Genomic DNA, 23,523 nt, shown 5'->3' with positions numbered 1-23,523 from the left:
ATTTTCAATGGCGGTTCTGGGATAAATAAATCTCATGACTGGCAAATCAGATGTACTCCGAAAACAACAACCACGGTGTTATGGTACATATCTGCTCCTATTGAACAGGAAGGCTGGTATAGCAGACTGACTTCATATTCTGGCAACATTTATTCAGGCTTTAGTGACAGTGCTGGGATGCAACTTTATATTATTGGATAGAACTGATATTAAGAAAGCTTAACTTTGAAGACATAAAAGGTGATATACCACAATACATGTTATTGTAATACACTGATTATAATGCAGTGATATTGTATTTTATCATATCATGGGGTATCTGGTGATTCCCACCTCTATAAGGCAGTGGAAACAGCTAGAGAAAACAAGACACACTGGATCAGAAGATGAGACAAGGGTGAAATAAAACTAAAAGCAAGGCAAAAGGTAAAAATAACTATCCAAATAAAACAGGGTTTGATATGTGATGACCAAACAGGGAAACACAGACACAACTTAGTATAGGAGAACTCACAAATAAAGACAGAACAAGAAACACTGAAGAAATAATCTAATCACAACCAGAAAGTGAAAACAAGACTAACTGGACTAAGGACAATATATGAAAAAAAAGGTAAAAACTCAGCAAACCGAGAATCAAAAAGTCCAAAATGTCAACAGCATCTGGGCAACGACTCGGGACCATTGCACATAGTGGGTAATGTCTAGCTGGAACCTCAGTAAGGTGGTGTAGCAGTTGTGGTACATGTAGGTACTGCTTTAATATGGCAACCTCATACTAAAATGTGAAAAACGCAATTCTGGTTCACAATACAAAACATGTTAGTGATAGACTGGCGAGCCATTCAGTTTCCCACAACCCTTAATTGTGTAAACAGAGGAAAATCAATGGATGGATGGAAACAAACAAACAAACAACAGATATTATAAAAGGAAAATGTTTGGATAGATGGAAGATCTCAAAGCACCAGGATAGAAAACTCAAAGAAAATAGAAAGTCCACAAACAACCCCACAAACCAACCAAAACAGAAAAACAAATGTGTAGACACAGATGTCAGTGTTTGTGACAGATCTGTAAGAATTATACGGAATAAAATTATATTTACATTCAAAAAATCAAAGGAAAAGTAGACGGTTGGGTGCCATTGTTGAGTCATAAATTTGCACTAGTAAAAGAAATGATGCTGTCATCACAACAGTAAATTCAGAACATGGGATTGGTGATGGTGATGTCATTTTTCAGGATAATAATGGATTTTGTCAATGACAGTGTCAAACCCCTTCTTTAAAAAATACATATCTTTTTTAAAGAAGGTGAAGTGAAGACTCCATGACAAAGCTCCACGCAGCAAAGCTGATGTCAGCTACTAGCTGAGAAAAGTGGAACCAGGTTGGTGGAGATGCAGGTTTCATTAGTGAAAAAGCTGAGCCAGGAGGTGGAAAAAGTATCATATTAATTGTGATTTTTTTAATGATAATTCCACTTTTTTTCTGAACAGTAACTGAATACATATTTTTCTTCTTCGAATTCATCTGGAAAATAAAAGTTTGTGAGAGGTACGCGTCAGAAAAATCTAAATATTCTGCTATATAACAAAAATAACTATTTGCCACAAAGTAAAAAAAACAAAACAAAAGAAAACTGAATGACCATCCGACAAATATGGTGGTTTTTGCCTGGAGTTGTACACAATTGATCAGTGAACAGTTTCAGTTAAAATATCCTTTTTTGATCCATCTCTGCCTTTAGCTCAATCTAAGTATTAGGAGTAGGTAGCCAGTGCACATTATGGTAGCCTGATACGAATCTTTGTGCCACTGTACATCCCACACAAATTCTGTTTTCTCCCTGATGTCCAGGTCGAACTCTTCTGGAGAAGCTGTTCTTGCAACAGCAAGCGGATGAGCCAGAGGAGGCTGAGAGGCTCTGCTCTAGGATCTTAGCAATGGGCCTCCTGCTGCCATTCACAGACTGCTTCAGAGAACAGCTGGGGGGAAGCACTACCCACATCACCTCCACTGCATCACCCAAGTTCGATGTATGTAGTTTTACAACACACCCCTATCTTCTTATGTTAGCAGTGAATTCTTTTCATTGTCATATTTTATGGGAGGCTATTTCAGATGAAAAAGGGCATGTGTTGGCGTTATCATTATTCTAAATGATAGACAGTGTTGGGAAGGTTACTTTAAACTTGTATTCCACTACAGATTACAGAATACATATCCCAAAATGTAGTTTGTAACGTATTCTGTTGAGTTACCCAATGAGAGTAACGTATTCTGAATACTTTGGATTACTTAATATAATGTCATGCTTCTCACATGAATGTACTATTGCTGTGTGATTTATTACTATTACTGAACTGCACATGATTATTTGCAGCTAGCAGGTTGTTAATGTTATTCATCAAGTTTAACGGTCTGCAGTGTATGAACTAACCTCAGCTAACGCCAGCTAACAGTGTTAGCTCGGTGGTGAGTAAACTTCACTAATATTAATAAATCACACAGCAATAGTACATCGAAGACACTGAAGTGACACATAACCCAGGTAGCTACCACAGCTAAAACAAGGTAGTTGCAGTAGACAAATGTTAGTTTTTAAAAAGAACTTACTTCCAGATGTTTGTTTAGGTTGGGTTCTTTTGAGAGCAGCTTGGTTGCTAGCAAACAGAGTTTACATTGAAGGGTCAGATTCCGCCCATTCCTTGCTTCTTTAAATATGAAGTGGTGTCGGAATTTCCAAGTAAGAAATGCATTCCTGCCCGTGCACCGCTGGCTCTGTTGTGCTGGCTCTAGGTCCATTGTGTAACTGATGCCAACAACATTAACATCCCACAAAAGGCAACCTGATGCACCTGCATATTTGATGAATAGGATGGAGACTGTGCCACTGTTGTTTATTCAACCTGAAAGTTTTTTAACTGTACCAAAGGGAATGCCAAAGAAATCAAGAACAACAGCCTCTTGTTTGAATCTTCTGTGCTCAGTGATTTTCGCTGATTAAAAACAGAAACAAAGTTCATCCAGCTGCACTGACTTCTGGCATAGAAATGGTGAAACTCTCAATGAACAAAATGTTACTTTCAATGAAATGGTACTGAAGAGTGTGTAGAATTAGTGATTTTTCAGAAAACTGTACTGTCTGTATACTATATAGCAAATGATGAGTTAGTTAAGCTGGACTTGGTGTTGTCCTTACAATTAGGGTCACCAGTAATACTGGCTTTAATATAACCAAGCAAACATGTTTTAAGAATAAACAGAAGGCATGATGCACAAAGGTACTAAACGTTCCACACAGGATCAACTCATGAACAGGAAAAGGAAAACACATTTTGTGATTTCTAAGCTGTAACTGAAAGTTTGACTGGACTTTGTACACAAGACTCGAGTTGCACAGCTCTCTAAAAACGAGTATTTATGATTGTCAGTTGCAAATGTGGAGATTTATTTGTGAAATGACGATCAGTGCAACTGTAACTGTTTTAAAAAAGATATGTTTACTTAGCATGACCAGCTTTACACATGGGCAGCTGTCAACCAGCCACCACACTCTTTGGATCTCTGTGAGGGGAAACAACCAAGTCAGATTAAGGGCCCTTGGCCTCAAGCCAAACCAGGTGGAGATAACAGGAATGGACTTCAATCCGCACAATCAGGTAAGAACAGCACTGCTCTTTAGTCTAATCTGTAGTTCTTGTTGGTGGTTTGTGCATGCCCTAAAACTGATATCTTTCTAATATTTTCATACAGGGTTTATTCTGTGGGTCCTGGCTCTATATAAATAAACAAAAACACATTATTACCATAAGGTTATACCAAACAGTGAAACAAACTAACCCCTTTGTTACAGCTGGGTTTGAATTCTGTATATTATATTACAATTTTTAAAAACTCTTACTCTTATTTTTTGCTAAGTAAGCTTTATATTTTTGATTGTTTTACAATCTTTATGATTTGGTAGGCTAATACACAAACATGTGAAAGATACCAATCTTGTCATCTTGCTTATATAAAAATGCATATAAACATTTTACACTTTCTTCATGGTCATTCATTTCTGGCTTTTGGCTTTACAAAAGCTATTACTCAGAAGATGATTATGATGTAAGAATATGATGTAAGCTAAGAGTGGCAGAAAAGTATGTGAGGTTGGACATTTGAGTCTCTTTCCCAAGGTTTTGTTGGGGTGCAGGCGCTTTATTGATGACTGTATCATTTCTAAGTTTTCTTCCCTTTTTAATTTAAAAAATTCTTCTGGTGATGTTGAGCTCCTTATTAACTCTTTTAATGAACACTAACTTGTCATTCTCAGTCAGGTTGCTCCTATCAGAACTAGGCATTACTCTGTTAGTTCCCGCACATGCTGGTTAAATGATCAAACTTGTGGTCTTTGACGTTCCTGCCAAAAAGCAGACTGTCTGGTCCACTGTGTTTATTCACTGGTCCACTGGTCTGATTGTCCATCGTGAACACTTCAAAGAAAGTCAGTGAAAAAGGCTAGATCCTCTTATTTCAATAATCTTATAAATCATCATAAGAATAATCCAAGTACTATTTGAGACTATTAACAGTGTTGTTTCTCGTCCATCTCAGCGTGCTGTGTTACTTTCTGATGAAGACTGTAATACTTTTCTCAGTCTCCAAAAGTTGATTCTGTTCATCTGGATGTAACGTTTTCAGTGGGAGAAACGTCCAGATGAACAGAATCAACTTTTGGAGATTTACTTACGTGGATGATTGAGAATGCATCGAGACACTTTTCTCAATCACTTTGTAAATAAGGTGATGGACTTGAGATCCAAAATCTCCTCAAGCGCCTCCCCTTATGAAGATGGCCCTTGGTGTTCTGGGTCATTTACTTCTTTTTCTCCAATCAGACTCAATGACTTAATTACAGTAATACTGTAGGTAAAATGAAATCCTCATCATGCTCCTTAGGTATATTCATTGCTATCTGTCATTAACAGGTAACTCCTCTATTGAAAAAACAGAATCTAGATCCCAGCTCTACTAGTAATTATCGGCCTATTTACAATCACCATTTATAAGCAAATTACTAGAAAAAGAAGAAATCAGAAAATCAGTTCAGGTCCTTACTAGGCAGATTACAGATTGTTGACCCTTTTCAGTCTGACTTTCAAAAGCAGCACTCCACTGAGACTGCTCTCTTAAGGGTCCATAATGATCTATTAATGGCTTCTGATGCAGGGAATCTCAGCCTTCGATACCATTGATCATTGCCCCCCTTAACCTGCGGGGTTCCGTAGGGTTCAGTTTTGGGTCCATTATTATTTTCTTTCTACATGCTTCCTTTAGCTGGAATCAGCATTTCTTATCATTTCTATGCTGATGGCATTCAGCTACATATGTCCTTTAAGCCCCATCACCTGGATAGGTTTTCCAACCTAGTCCAGTGGTTAACTCAGGTTTCTGATTGGCTTTCTAGCAGTTACCTTGTTTTAAACACAAACAAGACTGAGACCATGATCACAGCTCCTCTTGAACTACATTCTAAAATCAGTCAGGTTCTTGCTTTTTTCTGTCCTTCTACTAAGCCAAACATTCAAAATCTTTGAGTAATATTTGATTCTTTTCTGGGCCTTGACTCACATGTCAAATCTCTGTCTCGTTCCTGTTTCTTTCATTTAAAGAAAATTTCTTAACTGCGAAAAATGGTCTCCTCAGCTGAACTGGAAAAAAATTGTTCATGCATTTGTGTCATCATGCTTAAATTATGGTAATACCCTGTTTATCTAGACAAATCATCTCTTTCTTGCCTCCAAGCTATACAAAATGCAGTGGCCAGACTGCTTACACCTTCTAGCAAGTGTGCTCACATTATTTCTATTTTATATTCTTTACATTGGCTCCCAATAGATTTTAGAATGTGTTTTAAAATCCTTGTTTGAACATACAGAACACTAAATGGCCAAGCCCCATTTATGGCCAAGCTGCTTGTTGTCTCTGCTCACAGACTATGAGTTTGTTCCCTGAACACGACTGAAGACAAACAGGGGTTTTCAGTCTGTGGCACCAAGACTCTACCACCACAGCTACGTTTGGTTGACTCTGTGGAATCTTTTAAAGAGCAGTTAAAAACTTTTCTGTTTAAACACGCCTTCTGTTGATTGACATTTTTTTAATCTCAAACTTTTATTTACACTCAACCTTTTGGTTAACATTTTGATTATTTAAGCCTTTGTGTACAGCATTTTGTGACTGCCTGTCTACGAAAAACGCTTAATAAATAAACTTTACTTGCTTAATTGTGATCTGTAGTGAGATTTGGGAGCAGGTGTAAGAGAGCCTGGAGAGGTGGGAAAATTCTCTGGAGAGATGAGGAATGAGAATCACTAGAAGCAAGACAGACTGCATGTTTGTGAATGAGAGGGAGACAGGTGGAACGGTGAATATACGAGGAGTAGGAATAGTGAAGGTAGAATAAATATCTGGAGTCAACCATCCAAAGCAACAAACAGTGCACAAGAGAGCTGCACAAAGTACAGGCTGGTAGAGTGGGTGGAGTTTCATTGGTGATTTGTGACACTTTTCAACAACAGGTGAAGATGGAATTGAAACCTGCCATCTTATATGGTTTGGAGACAAATGGGACCAAGTTTAGTGCTTTGAAGACAAAGTTAGAGAGGCAAGGCTGAGATGGGTTGGACATGTGCAGAAGAGGAGTACTGAATATACTAGACAAAGGATGTATAAATGCATATGTATAAATATGGAGCTTTCAAGCAGAAGAAAAAGAGGAAGATCACAGAGAAGATTCATGATTATAGTGAAAAAAGATATGAAGAAAATGTGAAGGATTTTTGTGTAACAAAACAGAATACTAGAGATAGGGAGAAATGGAGGCAGATGACCTGCTATGGTGAAACTTGAAGAGTTACGCCAGGAAAAGAGCTCTGGCAATGTCATTCTGAAAAATGTTTGTAATGTTTGAAAACTCAAAACATGTTTGTAGAATATGAAATCCAATTATTAAAAAAGGATTCAGAGTTGCTGGTGTACTCTGGTTGTCCTGCACACATTTCTTGATTGTCTGCATTTCCAAATGTTTAGGTTTTAACGCTAACAAACTTGGTTGGCAAACTGTAGTCACAGAAACAGATAGTGCTTTGTACTTAGTGGTAATTAACAGACCAATAAAATACTAGAATTTAACTTAGCGAAAATGAAAGACAAACTGATTAAATGAAAATGCTCCAAAATGCACATTTAAATAACAACTAAAAGCAGTAAACAAACAAACAAAATACTGGTATTATATCACTTTTGTACAAAAATAAATAACATGCAGCTGATTGACTCAAACAAATATAATTAGATCCATAGGTATTTGGACACATTTGTTCTTAGGTTGCCTCTGTTATGTATTGTGCTGAACTATGTGTGTTTGTTTGTCCAGAGCTCCATGCAGATATCATGGGTTTGAGGCAGCAACATGTAAACAAAGAGGTCAGTCACTTTCTTTCTTTCTTTCTTTCTTTCTTTCTTTCTTTCTTTCTTTCTTTCTTTCTTTCAAATTAAGAACAAAAGGCTACGCTGTTTGATTTTCCAACTCCAACATGATCCAAAATTAGTTTTGGTTTATAAGTAAAGTAAGAACAGCAGAGAGTTTAGAGAGCATTACTATAGGCATTGAAGTCATAATATAAAAAATAGTACGCAATTAAGATCATCACAAAGTACCTAATACTAGTAGTAAATGTTTTACAGTGTTATAATGTAATGTATATATTGTCGCATATAGAATTGAATAGATTAGAAAAGAATAGAATAGAATAGAATAGAATAGAATAACCCTTTATTGTCATTGTATATGTACAACGAAATACATGCAAAGAGATTTAGATTGTACATTTTTTTTAAATGTGGTGCAGTATGAGAGACATAAATTATCTAAACCCTGTTTAGTTAATCATGGTTTACTTGATCATGTCAATAAGTGATTGACTAAGACATAATTAACTAAATGGGGTTAGATAATCATATTGATAAGTGATTAAATTTGTAACAAATGTTAGCACATATCACATTGGCTTTACATTGCATTCATTACAATGCCAAACTAACTAACTCTCACTTCAAATGTAAGAAAATTTAAGAAAATGCACCAAGGTTTCTGCCAGTGTGCAATAGGCCAGCGATTAAATGACTCTTCCAGATAATGTTGACATTTGGTCAAAAAGTAGAAGGTAAACAGACCTATTCTCAGAAAGCTTAAAAGCCATCCAGAGAAAGAAATTTGGTTAAAAGGACACTTTTCCTCTTCAACACCTTTGAAAACTCCTCAGACAACCAGTAGAGTACATATAAATATAATAATAGTGCTAATCATACAAATTTGTGAAAAAGTTCAATTTTTTGTTATTAAAAACACAAAAAGCAAACTTTTTGAACATTAACAACTAAACACTGGCAATTAAATGAATCAACAATACATGATAGGGAATTTGTCATATTTATAGCAAATTAACTAAAAATTATCTTTCATCTTTTGAGATTGTGCAAAAGCATACATAAGAAGGGAGACTCCCAAGAGTCAAACTAAAAACAGTACGTCTTGCCAAACCACATGGGTTACTCAAATTTCCAAATTTTAGAGGCTACTTTTGGGTAGCACAAAGCAATTTCTGCTCTTTCAGATACTGGATTTATGCAGGATTTCTCCTCCTTACCCCTAATGCATTCTTCAAACAATGGGTAGTCGCCCTACATTATACCAGTTTCATGACAATAAAAGCATTAAATCATTTGAACAGCTAAGGAGTTCAACTTCAGCAACACAGACTTCTGTTTTTTTATAATTAAGAATGTTTTTTCACAAGACATGAAGAATGGAAAAAAGTTATGGAACTAAATTTAATTGACACATCAAGTACTTCAAAGTACATTTTGAAAATGTACTTGTCAGAGGAAATGGAGGTGATAATAATGGGATATTAATGGGAAAAATATATGCAGTGAAGTACACACAATAACAAACTTAACTTCACGAAGAGAAAAAATTTTCAAATACCAGAAATAATGGCAAAAATATGCCCAAGTTATCCAAATATCTGGGGCTTATATACACATATCCAAACTGAGATGCATATTAGAATAATGTCTTTGTCTTTGATGCCCTCACAAAGATATTAAAAAAAAAAAAAAAAAAAAAGCTTGGCGTTAACTTGCCATCTGGGCAGCTTAGTGTTAAAATGTTCTCTGTGTAGCTGATTGCCAAGAGCCGAAGTTATGTTAGCAGCAATTTGCTGTTGTTTCTGTCCTGGATGCATTTTCAACTTTACCATCTCTCATTCTTTAGTGCAGTAAAAATAAAAGTAATGTCCACCTCCACACTGTACACTGCAACACTATTTTCCTCCTCCGCCACACAAAATGAAATCAGGTGATTGTAGTGCAAGTGCAACTGAAACCGATAAGCAGAATAAAAGTTGCAAGGAATTGCACTACTGGGAACTGATTCTTGATTCTTATCTCTATATAATAAGTTGTTTAAGTAATAACAAAAATGTTATTTTAAAGGTAAACGTTAATAAATTCTATATGCATTACACCTAAAGTTAAATATTTAAACCTTTTTTGGTTTTAATTTTGATGGTGGCTTTTAAAACAAAAAAATTGCATCGTACAGTAAATACTTTTTTGATTGTCTTTAGGAATTATTTTAATAATTTGAAATGTTGGATTTTCATACACTATATGCCAAATTTAAAATGAGTAAATGGACTGATTCTTATATAGTGCTTTTCTACTCTCCGGGAGCACTCGAAGCACTTTATACAACATGCCACATTCACTTTCTTCAATGTTTTTACCTAACATTCATACACATTCAGTCTCTGATGGATGCATCGGAGAGCATCTGGGCTTAGTACCTTGTCCAAGGATATTTGGCAGCCAGGGATTGAACCACTAAACTTCTGATCAATAAATGACCTGCTCTACCTCCTGAGCTACAGTCACCCCCATTTTAAGCCTATGAAAAACAATTAAATCACAATTACAACAAAAAAGCCCTTAAATATTTCACTTTACATGTAATAAACATGAAAGAAAATCCATACTAATTTTAGTTTTACTAATGATTTAGTTTTTTGTATTTTTTAAATTCTGGAATAACTCATGGTTTTGCATTTTCTACAGGAAGAATGTGTCTTTCCTTCAATAAAACTGAAGGAAAAACATGTTAACGTCATCCAACAACTGGAACAAACCATAGAAGATCTCAGGACTAAGATTGCTGAGCTGGAGCGACAGCCCCCTCTGGTGGATAGGGACAGTATGAAAGTCACCACCTCCACCACAGACCGGGAATGTGGAGGAGAGGGGGGCCTACTAAGGGGTGTGTGCGATGCTCACCTTCAGACAGAGGCCTCCTCTGTTGGAGGCTTGGAGGCAAAGTCTGTGCAGACCTCACCAATGGATGACAGTTCAAAGTTCAAAGTGCCTTGTGGTGAGCCAGACAGAGTGGACAGATTCGTGGAGCCTTCCCCCAGTCATGATGGGCACCTGTGTTTGTGTCAGCTACAGCCTCCTCCTCCTCCACCCCCACTTCTAGGGGGAAGTGAAAGTGGAGTCTGCCCTCCTTATTTAGGGCAGACTGGAGCACCTCCTCCTCCACCATTACCAGAAATAGTCCCACCTCCTCCACCTCCTCCACCCCCTCTTCCACCAGGTTTAGGAGTTCCTCCACCTCTCCCTGGTTGTCTGGCTCCACCCCCACCTCCTCCTTTACCTCCACCTCTCCCTTATTGTCTTGCTGCACCCCCACCTCCTCCTCCTCCTCCTGCCCCAGTCCCACCCCTTACTGCTGGCATGGTTCCACCCCCTCCACCTCCTCCTCCTCCATTACCAGGAGTTAAAGGCCCACCACCAACTCAAGCCTGTGTGCCTCCTCCTCCTCCTCCTCCTCCTCCATTACCAGGTGTTAAAGGCCCACCTCCACCTCAAGCCTGTGTGCCTCCTCCTCCTCCACCTCCACCAGGAAACATCTGTGTTCCCCCAGCTCTTCCAGGTGCTCTTGGCTCCCTGCCTCCTCCACTGCCACCGGGCTTGTATTCTCTGGGTCTGACACAGGAGAAACCACCCAGAAAGGCCTTGGTAGAGCCACCAAGACCCATGAAGCCTCTCTATTGGACCAGGATCCAGCTCCACACCAAGAAGTAAAGAAAGTAACATGTACATTTAGGTCCATATGTTTTGTGACAATAATACATCTTGATTGCTTGATTTACAATCCACAATCCACAGTGGTGGTATACCCAGGCAGAATTACAAAGAAATGTGCAATTGTCCAAATACTTATAGTCCTAACTGTGTTATAATGATGAAAAAATCATTATGATACATTATCATTATGTTTTGTTTTGTTTTTTTATTCTGGCAAAGACATTCTTAGACACCATTATCTCAAAAATATGATGATGATGTTTTTATTGCCAACTCATGAAAAGACCAAAGCTATGTGCTATATTGACATAGTATAAAGAGTTAATTTTCAACTGCACATATGCCATCAACAAAGTAATTGTGACAATCCTATTAGTACATGACCAAGCCTGTGCTCAAGCACAACTTCTGTATTCCCAGATCATGACTCACTATTTAATAATCAAAATGCTCAGAACAGTGTTCTTGCTTTATATTTCACTGTTCAAAACACATCAAACAAAGTGCTTCATTGACATAATAAGTGGTGCTGTTTTGTGTTTCTCAGGGATATGTCTTCTTCACTTGTGTGGGAAACAATTGAGGAGCCTAACGTAGACTTTCAAGAGTTTGTGGAATTGTTCTCCAAAACAGCCGTGAAGGAGAAGAAGCAGCCACTGTCTGACACCATAACCAAATCCAAGGCTAAACAGGTGTTGTGTTTAGTTACATTTTAAATCCTCTGAGCTGAAAAATGTGCTCCCTCATCTTCAGATGAACCTAAACGTACATAATCCAGAAACATGCAATAACTCACTTAAGCCATATTATAATGTTTTTGAAACACATCTTTAAAAAAAACAAAAACATTGTATTTCACTAATCTTATCACTTCGTAGTTTATACTGTCTTCTACAATTTGTACATCTTAGAAATCCTGTTAGGTCACATATTTATAAGGGGATTTAATGACCTGTGTTGTCAAGTGAATTCATTAGGTTTTAAACAAAGAGCTATATGGCTGATTTCCACCCCGCCAGCTACTATAAAAGGTCGAACATCGTGATCATCATTACTACCTTGAATTTAAACTAATGTCTGCTATCCTTGATATAATGTAACATAAATGCACCAGATCCAATATTTGGCTCACTTTAACCCCCAGTGTATATTATAGTCCACAGCTCTTGTTGTCACTACTCTGTTGGCCCAACTAAGATTTCAGCATCAAGATATTAACGTATCAGTATTAAAAAATACTATTTTAAAGTACTAAAATTAAATTTTGTCTTTTATCTCTAAAAAGTAACCACAGCTGGAGGTGGATGATGTATGCAACAGCCAAATTTTGATTGGTTGACAAGTGGCCAGAATAGAATGGGGAGCAATAGCTGAGTTCACTGGGAACAGGGAAACCTAAAAAAAAAGCAATCATGAAAAGCATTGGCTGGAGTGCACATTTTTCTTTTTTTTTTTAAACACTTGTTTTCACTTCAGCTCTTTGGATGTTATAACTTTGTTGCCCTTTGCTCATGGACAATGGTTGCAACCAATGACTTTGTGTGACTTTTTTGACAACAGAGCTCACTGCTGGTAGATGGGCAGACCCTGGAGTGGAGCAGACAGCAAACATGCTCTCTCTGCCCGACCATAAATTCTACTTAAAGAGGAACAGAGTGCTGCTGTCAGATGGAGGCAGGGCACACAGTACAAAAATTCTGACTTATCACTTAAATCCCTTTAAGGCATTTCCATTTGTCAATTTTTATTCAGATAAGTCAATCTGAGGGTAAACACAACGTCCAGAAGCTGTGAGCTAAGGAAACAAAGTATATTTGTTTATTTTGTGCAGAATATTGCAGCGATGTTACATTATATTGAGCAGGCAGCTGCCCATGTTAAACTGTTACTATCACCGATTAATGTGGGCATGTTTTGTAAATCAGCAGCAGTCATTAAACAGCTGACAGAGTGAACAGAATATAAGTAAATTCTAGATTCTATTGTTCTCATCGTCAGTGTTGAGTGGTAGTAAAAAAATGATGAATCTGTGCAGCCTCTGGAACACAAATGTAAACAAACCTAACCAGTTAACGTAAACAGTGTTGGTCAAGTTACTTGAAAAAAGTAATCAGTAACTAATTACTGATTACTTCCCCCCAAAAGTAATCCCGTTACTTTACTGATTACTTATTTTCAAAAGTAATTAATTACTTAGTTACTTAGTTACTTTTTAAAAACACAATTTACAACCTGAATAGGTGATAAAGCGATAGATCTTTCAGCCCAATTCTACTTTTTCTGCATAATCCATCATACAAAATGTAATCAAATGGAAATGTCTCTTTTTAAAACTTGTTTTATTAGTTTTAATCTTTTAACTTTATGCATCAAGCAAAAATTAAATTATATTCAACATTCTCTGACTGGAAGAAATTTGTTTAACATTTAAACCTATTTTCTGCACATTCCAGCACATAAAATAAAATATTTTTTGTGTGTTTACACTCACTCTTTCAAATAGATGCAAGTAAAACACAGCAGAAAATAAATAAAGTCAAAGACTAGTTGCTCTATTTTCACCTGTAAAGCAGGACTGGGGTAGGCGGAGGTTTACCCTGGTGCAGGTGTGCCGCAGCGGTCAGTTGAAGACTCCGCGAGTTTCTCTGTGAATTTCCCATTACAGTCGTGGCGCACCGGCGCTTGCTTGGAAGTTAAGGGGGTTTTTTTTTCGCTGTAAAAAGTTTTCTTCCACGCACAATGGACGCTAATGTTTTTGTCACTTTTTATGGAATCAAACTCAAAATAAGGTCAGTACTTCCACGCTTTAAGCGCTGCACGCTCATACTCTCTCCCGCACCGATATATTATCCATTGTTGATCTGCAGACAGCTGTTGTCCGCGAGCGTCGCGCACTCGCTTACGTCACTATCATGAGACATTCTTGCAAAACTCACAGTTTTAGTAACGCAGTAACGATGGTAATCCCTTACATTACTCGTTATTTGAAAAAAGTAATCCGATTACAGTAACGTGTTACAAGTAACGCGTTACTGTAATCCGATTACTTTTTTACGAGTAATGTAAGGGATTACCATTGCAAAAACGGTAATTAGATTACCGTTACTTTCCCGTAGGGCACGCTGCGTTACTGCGTTACTAAAACCGTGAGTTTTTGCAAGAATGTCTCATGATAGTGACGTAAGCGAGTGCGACGCTCGTGACAACAGCTGTCTGCAGATCAACAATGGATAATATATCAAGTGCGGGAGAGAGTATGAGCGCAGCGCTTAAAGCGTGGAAGTACTGACCTTATTTTGAGTTTGATTCCATAAAAAGTGACAAAAACATTAGCATCCATTGTGCGTGGGAAGAAAACTTCTTTTTACGTTCAGAGATGGGCAGTAACGCGTTACTGCCCATCTCTGAACGTAAAACCCTGAAAACAATGGTGGCAGCTACTTAGTTATAATATTACTCTTATTACTCTTTCTGGGTCACAAAATAAACTTTTAACATATTTTCAGGGGAGAATGTAGCTGTGTAAACATCAAATATCTGCTTGGTTTTTCAAGACATCACATATTTGCAAAAGTGCTCCGACGTTTTCGGAGACGTCTGTTACCCACCAGCTCAATAGCTAGCCGGGAGGTCAAGGGTCACTAGAGCCGGCGAGAACAGCGGACTCCCCGCACATCGTTTTCAGACCCCCCGGGGTCTTTCGCTACTCAGGTTAAACATTACTGTTTGGCTTTTTTCAGTGTTTTATTTGTTCCTGAGTAAATTGGTTTGGCTGAGATTAAAGTTAATAGTTTTCACACAGCTGCATAAACGTCAAACAGAAATTAAACAAAAAAACTGAAATTAAACTGATTAAACAGAAGGTGAATTAAACAGGACACTGAATTTACTCCAGTGTCCTGTTATATTTTAGGGAGCAGCTAAGAATGTCAATTACTAATTAGCTTAGAAATCTTAAATTTAACTTACTGAAAAGGTGCAACAGTGCCTGTAGGTTAGTCCAGTTTACTGCAGGACACCTTTTGCTGCCAATTTGAAACAGACAGTTTTGGTTTTGGAAATTAAATGTTTCGCCATAACTGGAGCTGCCAGTCAAAGGTGTAATAATGACAGTTAGGTTACACCTTAATTTAACAGCATGAAGTTAGTAATTAAAATCAAACTTATGAGAAAGGAGACCCCTTGACCCAAATCGGTATGATGCAACCTACGAATAATGGCTGAAAAAAACATCTTAACTAAAAATATATCAGAAGAGAAGTTTTTTGTTTTAGTATGACCTATACTGCAACCAAACACCAGAAGCCGATAGAGATGTTTCAGCTTCACATTTGGGGAGCTGTTAGGTCATCCATGTTTTCTACAGTCATTGTTCCTGTGTGATACCTTAGCTGCACTCTTCTGGACAGAGATCTTAGACATGATTCCTAGGATCTGCTGGAGCCACTCACAGTTTCTTAGCTTGGTGAATTTGTCCCGTGTCCCATTTTGACCTCAGTACTTGCAGGCCATATTCAGTGTGGCCATGTGTTATTTGTGCCAGTCACTTGGTTATGCTATTCTATTGTCCCCTGCTGTTGTTATCTGCTGAATTGTCTCAGGGGCTTATTTCCACAGCCTGCACCTGGTGTCCCCAGCCTCTATGGATCTTTTACTTAGATCTTTTACTTCCTGTGCTGCCATGGTTAGTGCCTCTGTGCTTTCTTTCAGTCCAGCCACTAGTTCTGGATGTCAGCAACTTCCTCTATCCGCCAGTGGTACATACCGTGCAGGGGCCTGTCCTTCATTGATGGTTCCTCCTCTTGCTCGTCTTCTTTCTTGGGTTTCTGCTGCCTGAAGTATTCACTGAGCACACAGTTGGTTGTGGCCATTTTCCTGATGTACTCGTGTTCTTTGTCTCATCCTGGACTGCAGAACTGACCCTCACTAGTCCCCGGCCTCCTACCTTTTGCTTAGCATACAGCCTCAGGGTGCTGGACTTGGGGTGAAACCCTCCAAGCATGGTCAGGAGCTTCCTTGTATTAATGTCAGTGGCTTCTATCTTCTCCTTTGGCCAGCTTATTATCCCAGCAGGGTAGGGATCCTATCTTTCAGGTCAGTTCTTCTTGCAGTCAATGATCCTTATTCCAACCCACTTGGGGCTTGGTACAAAATCTTGCGTGGGAGTCATGATGATATTCCAACAGTACCCTATTTTCATCTCTTCCCCACTTATGCTGTCTTGTTCCACTTGTTCCACTTTTCATCAGTATGTCCTGGTTCCTCAACACCTGATGCGGACCTTCTTAATCTGGGCGACGTCCGAACTGCAGATTTCACTAATCATGGCAGCACAGAAACAAGCTCTGAGTACAAGATCCATAGAGGCTGGGGTCTATCACACCAGGCAAGACCCCAGGTGCAGGCTGTGTAAAGATGCCCCTGAGACAATCCAGCACATAACAGCAGGGTGCAAGATGCTAGCAGGCAGGGCATACATGGAACGCCATAACCAAGTGGCCGGCATAGTGTACAGGAACATCTGTGCCGAGTATAACCTGGAAGTCCCGAGGTCAAAATGGGAGACGCCCCCAAGGGTGGTGGAGAATGACCGAGCTAAGATCCTGTGGGACTTCCAGATACAGACGGACAAAATGGTGGTGGCTAACCAACCGGACATAGTGGTGGTAGACAAACAGGAGAAGCAGCCAGTAGTGATCGATGTAGCGGTTCCCAATGACAGCAATATCAGGAAGAAGGAACACGAGAAGCTGGAGAAATACCAAGGGCTCAGAGAAGAGCTGGAGAAGATGTGGAGGGTGAAGGTAACGGTGATCCCCGTGGTTATCGGAGCACTAGGTGCAGTGACTCCCAAGCTAGCCGAGTGGCTCCAGCAGATCCCGGGAACAACATCGGAGATCTCTGTCCAGAAGAGCGCAGTCCTGGGAACAGCTAAGATACTGCGCAGGACCCTCAAGCTCCCAGGCCTCTGGTAGAGGACCCGAGCTTGAAGGACTGACCGCCCGCAGGGGCGAGCGGGGAATTTTTTCTTTTTTTTTATATATATATGCAGAGAGAGAGATGCTGTCTCTTTTGCAGCTTTTAATAATTCTTGTCAAGTTATTCTTAGATTATATATAGTACATTACGTTACACTCCACTTCCCTCACAGCATTTAACCTAATTTTCCTGTTTTATTTTTGTTTTAGGTTGTTAAGCTCCTAAACAATAAGCGTTCTCAGGCTGTAGGGATCCTCATGTCATCTCTGCACCTTGACATGAAAGATATCCAGCATGGTGAGTTCCACAGTTGGTTGGGCAGTGTTAATTCAAATAATGCAATCAGCCATTGTATATTGGGTTCATTTACTGTCTAATTCCTATAACAATTTAAATTTAGAAAACAATTTAGAAAAAAATTAGTGTGGTATGCAGGATACTCTGGTTTTAAATGATTTTCCAGATAACCTTTCCAGGCATCAGGTAGAAGGAACAATTTTCTTTTAGCCTTTTTGTTTCTTGGCCTCAATGTGCTTCAATTTGGTTGCTACTCTTTTTCTAACATGGCACAAGTATAGACAATCTATGTCAAATACAGCAGCTGGTTTTTCAAGTGAGTTCAGAAGCATCTGGTTTAATTCAGTTCATTTCAATTTTATCTATATAGCACCAAATCACAACAACAGTTGCTTCAAGGCACTTTATATTGTAAGGTAAAGAGCCTACTTTACTTTTCTCTCTCAGAAAACAGTCACACAAAGGGGCAAGATTCTCTAAAACTTGTACTTGGTAGGAAAAATGTTCATCCCGTTTGTTAATTTTTTTCATGCACAATAATGATAATCAGAATCAGAATCAGCATACTTTATTAATCCCTAAGGAAATTATGTTTAATAGTGAAATGGACACATTTGTAAATGTGAATTTTGAAAATGCAGGAAATACATCTTTAGTTAATTATTAGTTGTTTAAAAATTTCCTAGACATTACTTAAGTTCTTGGGAGTTTAAATTTTTTCCCAACTTGTCAAGATTTGAACGGCGTGATCAGTAACCAATTGCTCTTTGTCTCCTAGCCATCCTGAACTTGGACAACACTGTAGTTGACCTGGAGACCCTGCAGGCACTGTATGAAAATGTGAGCTTCACACTCAGTTTATATTGTTTGCTTCTAGACATCTCAGGCCCTTAAATCCTTATTGGTCCAATGTCTATAAAAGGCTGAATGTTGATTTATTGTCTAGTAATGCAGCAATTAAACTAGACCAGGTCTGCAATGATGAACACTACCTGTCAAGGGAGACTGTGTATTTGGGACAGTTTTTTCCAACATATTGTCAAATACACCAGGTAGTTCACTGTTCTGGAAAATACCTTAATTCTGTATTTACATTACTGCTTGTCAAATCTTTCAGATAATCTAATCCCATAAAAGGGCAGCTTATTATTCCACTTTTGTTCCGATCATAATCATTAATGTTACTAGATGTCCCAGTCACAATAAAACAAGAGAGGTAGTGAGGTGATGTAGAGTCAGATGCAAGTCAAAGTGGATGGATGGGCTCTAAAATAACTGTTACCATCCAACAGATAAGCTGTGAACAAATGTTTATTGGTATGTCAAATAGAATAATATTACATATATACCCCAAATAATATTGACCTGATATTTCCATGTGTGTGTGTGCTTAAAACTAATCAAACAAATAGAAAAAGGCTACAGATGTGTATTTCCTGCTACCAGTTCAACAGTCAGCAGAAAAGATGTCTATGAGTTAAAACAAGGTGTATAAGTTTAAACTGAGTGCCTTCATGCATGTCATTCACAATTTATTATTATGCCAGAAGTGTTCACTGAGTATCAAACGTTTTTCAAAAGAGTCTAGAGTCTAGTCATACATCCTTTTTCTGTTTGTTTTAGATCTGCTGAGATGTTGCCTTAGATTTATTTTCTATATAAATTATAGAAGACATGGAGCCAGATCTCTTGTGTCTCTCCCACAGAGAGCACAACAGGAAGAGTTGGACAAGATCGAAAAGCACATAAAGTCCACTAAAGACAAAGAGAATGCCAAGCCCCTGGACAAACCAGAACAGTGAGTGATTACTCTAACACTTCCACGGTAATGAGCAGGTTTATTTCATGAGTTACGATCTCAGTGACTGAGGAAGAATTATGGTGAAGGCAGACGTTTTTTCATCAGAGCAGGTCATCTACTAATGGCAAGGTTGGTGGTTCAATCCCTATCTGCTCCAGTCTGTATGCCAAATATCTGCCAATCCTTTCCGTGTCCGGGCCGGGTGAGGTTTCCCGTGTTGAGTCAAATAGATACTAACTTCAAGTTACTGTCTGATTAATCCACTGGAGTATGAGTGTGTGTGAATGTTACATAGAAAGCACTTAGAGCATAAAAGCTTTGAGTACTCAGATACAGTAGAAAATCACTATATAAAAACCAGTCCATTTACCATGTATACTACCACAGCTGATTTTAAATTGGACACTGAGCACTGATTGAAGTGCTTTCAACATTGATTCATGGGATTTAGCAAAAATATTGCTCCAACTGACTGGGAATTAAGGTCATTTTTGTGTATAGTCCTCCATTCTGACAGTCCCAAAAGAGTTTGGAAAGTTTGAATGATAAGGTGAGGAGTGTTCAACCATTATTTCACGACTCATCAATTTAAAAACATCTAGCGCTGATTACAAGTGTTGAACTTGAATTTGTTATCAGTTTACTTAAATAGTTGGTCAGTTTGGCAACACCAAAAGGCCATGATGGTCTTAGAAGACATTTAAAAGAAGACTTAAAAAAAACAACAACAAAAAAAAAAAACCCATGTAAATCATTGGTTACCCTCCAGAATAGGAGTGCAACATTAGTCTTTGCTAGGAAAGATCTAAAACAGCCTACACAATCATGGAAAAAAATCTTTGGGCAATTGAAACCAAACCACTCAGAAATTATTGATGTTAACTCAGAAAAATCAATCGAGTCTAACTAAATATTAACATTTATTAAAGTTGCTCTACTTAACAATGCACCTGTGTGACCAATCTAATGGTTAAAATTTTATTATTGCAGAAATTCATGAAAACAATGTTTAAGTTGTCAACAGAGTTCTATCTCTTTGTCAGCCTGGCTATAGTCTGACAGGGTAATTATCATTACTACAACATTTGCACTGGCAGTGAAAGGAAAGTAAATAAAGAAGGACAATTTTTCAAATTATTATTATTATTATCATTAATATTGGACGGCTCGGTGGCATGATGGTTAGCACTGTTGCCTCACAGCAAGAAAGTCCTGAGTTTGACTCCACCATCTTGCCGGGGTCTTTCTGTGTGGAGTTTGTATGCACTCCCCATGTTTGCGTTGGCTGTTTGCAGGTACTCCAGCTTCCTCCCACAGTTCAAAAAACATGCAGTTAGTAGGGTTAGTTTAATTGGTGATTCTAAATTGCCCATAGGTGTGAATGTGAGTGTAAATGATTGTCTGTCTCTATGTGTTATCCCTGTGATATCCCCCCCGCAACCCCGTTAAGGATGTGTGAAAGAGAATGCGTGGATAGATATTATTGTTATTATTTGCTGAACCCTTACATGCCAGCCAGATAATCTGAAACAGGGCAGGATACACAAGACTTCCAAAGTTGTGTACATAATTTAAGAATTCTCAGCACTGAATCCTCTGCTTTACCTGCAAAATTAAAACACTGATACCCACCTCAAACACAAGATTCTTAGACAAATTAAATATTAAATATTCTCACTTGTTAGTATATAAGGGCAGGGTTGGACCAAGTTTACAAGTAACTATATAGGTTAATGCTATGCTCTTTTTGTTTCTTCTGCATTAAAGATTTCTCTACCAGCTCTCCTTGATCCCAAATTTCAACAGTAGAGTTTTCTGCATCCTTTTCCAGTCCAGCTTTTCTGAGTGCATGTCATCTATCACAAGAAAACTGGACACACTGCAGAGGGTATGCAAGGTGAGTCAAAATGTGAAGAGCAGAATACAATAACTGCATACCCATATATCCATGTATGTACAAATCTTTGAAGTTTGGACAAACATGCCCCAAGTCCATGTATATACCCATAGATTTATATAGTTTAAGAACAGGGCCATTAGATCTGGTTATGAATCATTTGTTTCAGGATAATGAATAATACACATTCATGAAAAGGTGTTTTCATTATTAGCATAAAGTCTGAAATGAGGAAACTTAAAAAGAACAACTTTCAGTGTGCAGGGCAGCACATATATGAAAAGCAGTGCAGTGTAAAAGCCTGAAGACTGTTTCTTGTTGAAGAAATGCTTTCAAAGCTGTGAAAAGAACTTACTTAAGTAATAATTCTACCTAATGTATAATCAATACAGTCACATGATTTCTTCATTCTGTCTGTCTGATCTCATTGTACAGGTAATACAGGACAGTGAAACAGTGAAGAAGATTCTAGGTCTGATTCTGGCCTTTGGTAACTTTATGAATGGTGGCAATCGAACCAGAGGCCAAGCTGATGGTTTCAGCCTTGACATCCTGCCGAAACTTAAAGATGTAAAGAGCAGTGTAAGTAACCGAATGCTGAAAACAAAGTATTATTTTGTCCCTACATTCTAAAATAAAGAGTCTTGGTCTTGCAGATTACATCCATGCCTTTTAAATGTAATATATTCACAGTATTCAGCAATGCAGTTTAATAGAGGCTTAATCAAATGTTATGTGTGTAGTCCATTATGAGGTAATAAACTGCACCTTACTGAATAAAAGTTAATATTCATTGAGCTGTGTGGCATTAGCTCAGGAAGTAATCAGGAGGCCGTATACTGATCAGAAGGTTGGTCGTTCGATCCCTGGCTGGTCCAGTCTGAAACACCAAGGTGCTCTTTGATTCAATATGAATGTGTGTGAATGGGTGAATAAGTGCTCTGAGTGCTCCAGAAAAGCACTAGCACCAAAGGCACTGACAGAAATCACTATTCTTCTTGACATATTAAATGACATTTACCCAAGTCATAAGCTGAACATTAATAGAATTTTAAATTGTGCTTTGTTTGATTTAAAACTAAGATTTTAGCAACAGTGTGAACAAATGACAGTGGTGTTTTATCTTCATAAATACTGGTGAATATCTTCAGTTACATGACTGGGCAGATGCATGAACAGCTTTGGCTCAGAGTACAAGTAATACAGTCACACAGAGTTATATTTCCTCACTTGTTTTAGTCCAATCAAAAAAAGAGTACCAGCGCTACTAGCACTGGAGACAATTATGATTTATTTATTTATTTATTTCACAAATACAAACATCTCTCTTATGAGGTTTTTTCACAATGTAAAAACGGATTATAACATGGTAAACACTTGTTTTGTTCGATTGTAACTAATGTCCATTCATCCATCTATTACAGACTTAATGAAGTAAGTAATATTCTAGTAATTATAACTACACAGAAAACATAAATGATAATTATACTTCAACTCTTCAGTGAACAAGGTTATAATGTTGTGCTCATTGCTTTGTGTGCTGTTGATGGTGTTTGCTAGTTAATAAGAAAATAGACTTGTGCTGTGCTGCATAGGTCTCATCCTCAGATGCAGACGAAACAGGATTACTCCTAAAAGCCTACAAACAAGCTCTTCAGTTAGGGGTCTCCAAGCAACAAAAATCCTTCCGAAGACACAGAACTAGCTGCTCAATGAACGGATGAGGGGAACAAATTTTACCATCAATGTGCCAAGATCTAAAGAGGAGTGGATGCGACAGAGACTCACGGTGCTCTAGATGTGAATACTCTTCAAAAGCTGTTTGAGTTCACTGAGAAGGCTCGTGATGAAAGCCCTAGACATGAAAAGTCTAGGACTAGGCAACAAAGGAAGTTTGACTTACTTGTTGTACATCAGAAACACCAACAAAATACAGAGAGTGTCCCCAGTGGCCAGAAGAAAGAAGGATGGCACACTAAGGATGTGGAGAGGTGGGTGAAAAATTTGTCAGAAAGACAACTCACCCAAGCAGAAAAAAACGAAAGCTTTGAACTTTGCTGTGATGCCGAGACAATTCCCACAAGTGGAACTGATCCCAGCCACAAAAACAGCAATTCTTAACAACAACATTGCAGACGTGGAAAGAGAGTTTTGGCCTGTCTCAAAAATGAAAAGCCCCCAGCATCCAACATCAGGATGGAAGAGAGGAAGGCATGCCCATCGCTTAGTAATGACAACAACGTGATCATCCTTCTCTCACCCCAACCGGTCGCAGCAGATGGCCGCCTCTCCCTGAGCCTGGTTCTGCCAGGGGTAACTTCCTGTTATAAGGGAGTTTTTCCTTCCCACTG

The 23,523-nt window shown here is 38.3% G+C and overlaps 1 protein-coding gene across 2 annotated transcripts in view; it reads left to right on the top strand.

Moving 5' to 3' along the window:
• fmn2b (formin 2b) overlaps positions 1–23,523 on the top strand; it is a 59,631-nt gene that overhangs the window by 4,095 nt on the left and 32,013 nt on the right. For both annotated transcript variants that reach the window (XR_005614047.1, XM_031739807.2), the window contains exons 3-12: positions 1,863–2,041; positions 3,517–3,667; positions 7,429–7,478; positions 10,173–11,191; positions 11,746–11,890; positions 17,387–17,474; positions 18,253–18,314; positions 19,181–19,272; positions 21,043–21,172; positions 21,608–21,754. Coding sequence is in view for 1 of the 2 variants with exons in the window: in XM_031739807.2 (XP_031595667.2) it covers positions 1,863–2,041; positions 3,517–3,667; positions 7,429–7,478; positions 10,173–11,191; positions 11,746–11,890; positions 17,387–17,474; positions 18,253–18,314; positions 19,181–19,272; positions 21,043–21,172; positions 21,608–21,754 (2,063 nt within the window). In the remaining variant the exon portion in view is untranslated. The remainder of the gene's footprint in view (positions 1–1,862; positions 2,042–3,516; positions 3,668–7,428; positions 7,479–10,172; positions 11,192–11,745; positions 11,891–17,386; positions 17,475–18,252; positions 18,315–19,180; positions 19,273–21,042; positions 21,173–21,607; positions 21,755–23,523) is intronic.

The sequence above is a fragment of the Oreochromis aureus genome, linkage group 8 (assembly GCF_013358895.1).
Source record: "Oreochromis aureus strain Israel breed Guangdong linkage group 8, ZZ_aureus, whole genome shotgun sequence".
Lineage (NCBI taxonomy): Eukaryota > Metazoa > Chordata > Actinopteri > Cichliformes > Cichlidae > Oreochromis > Oreochromis aureus.
Note: the sequence above shows the minus strand (reverse complement) of the source record. Positions and strands in the feature narration are given on the sequence as shown.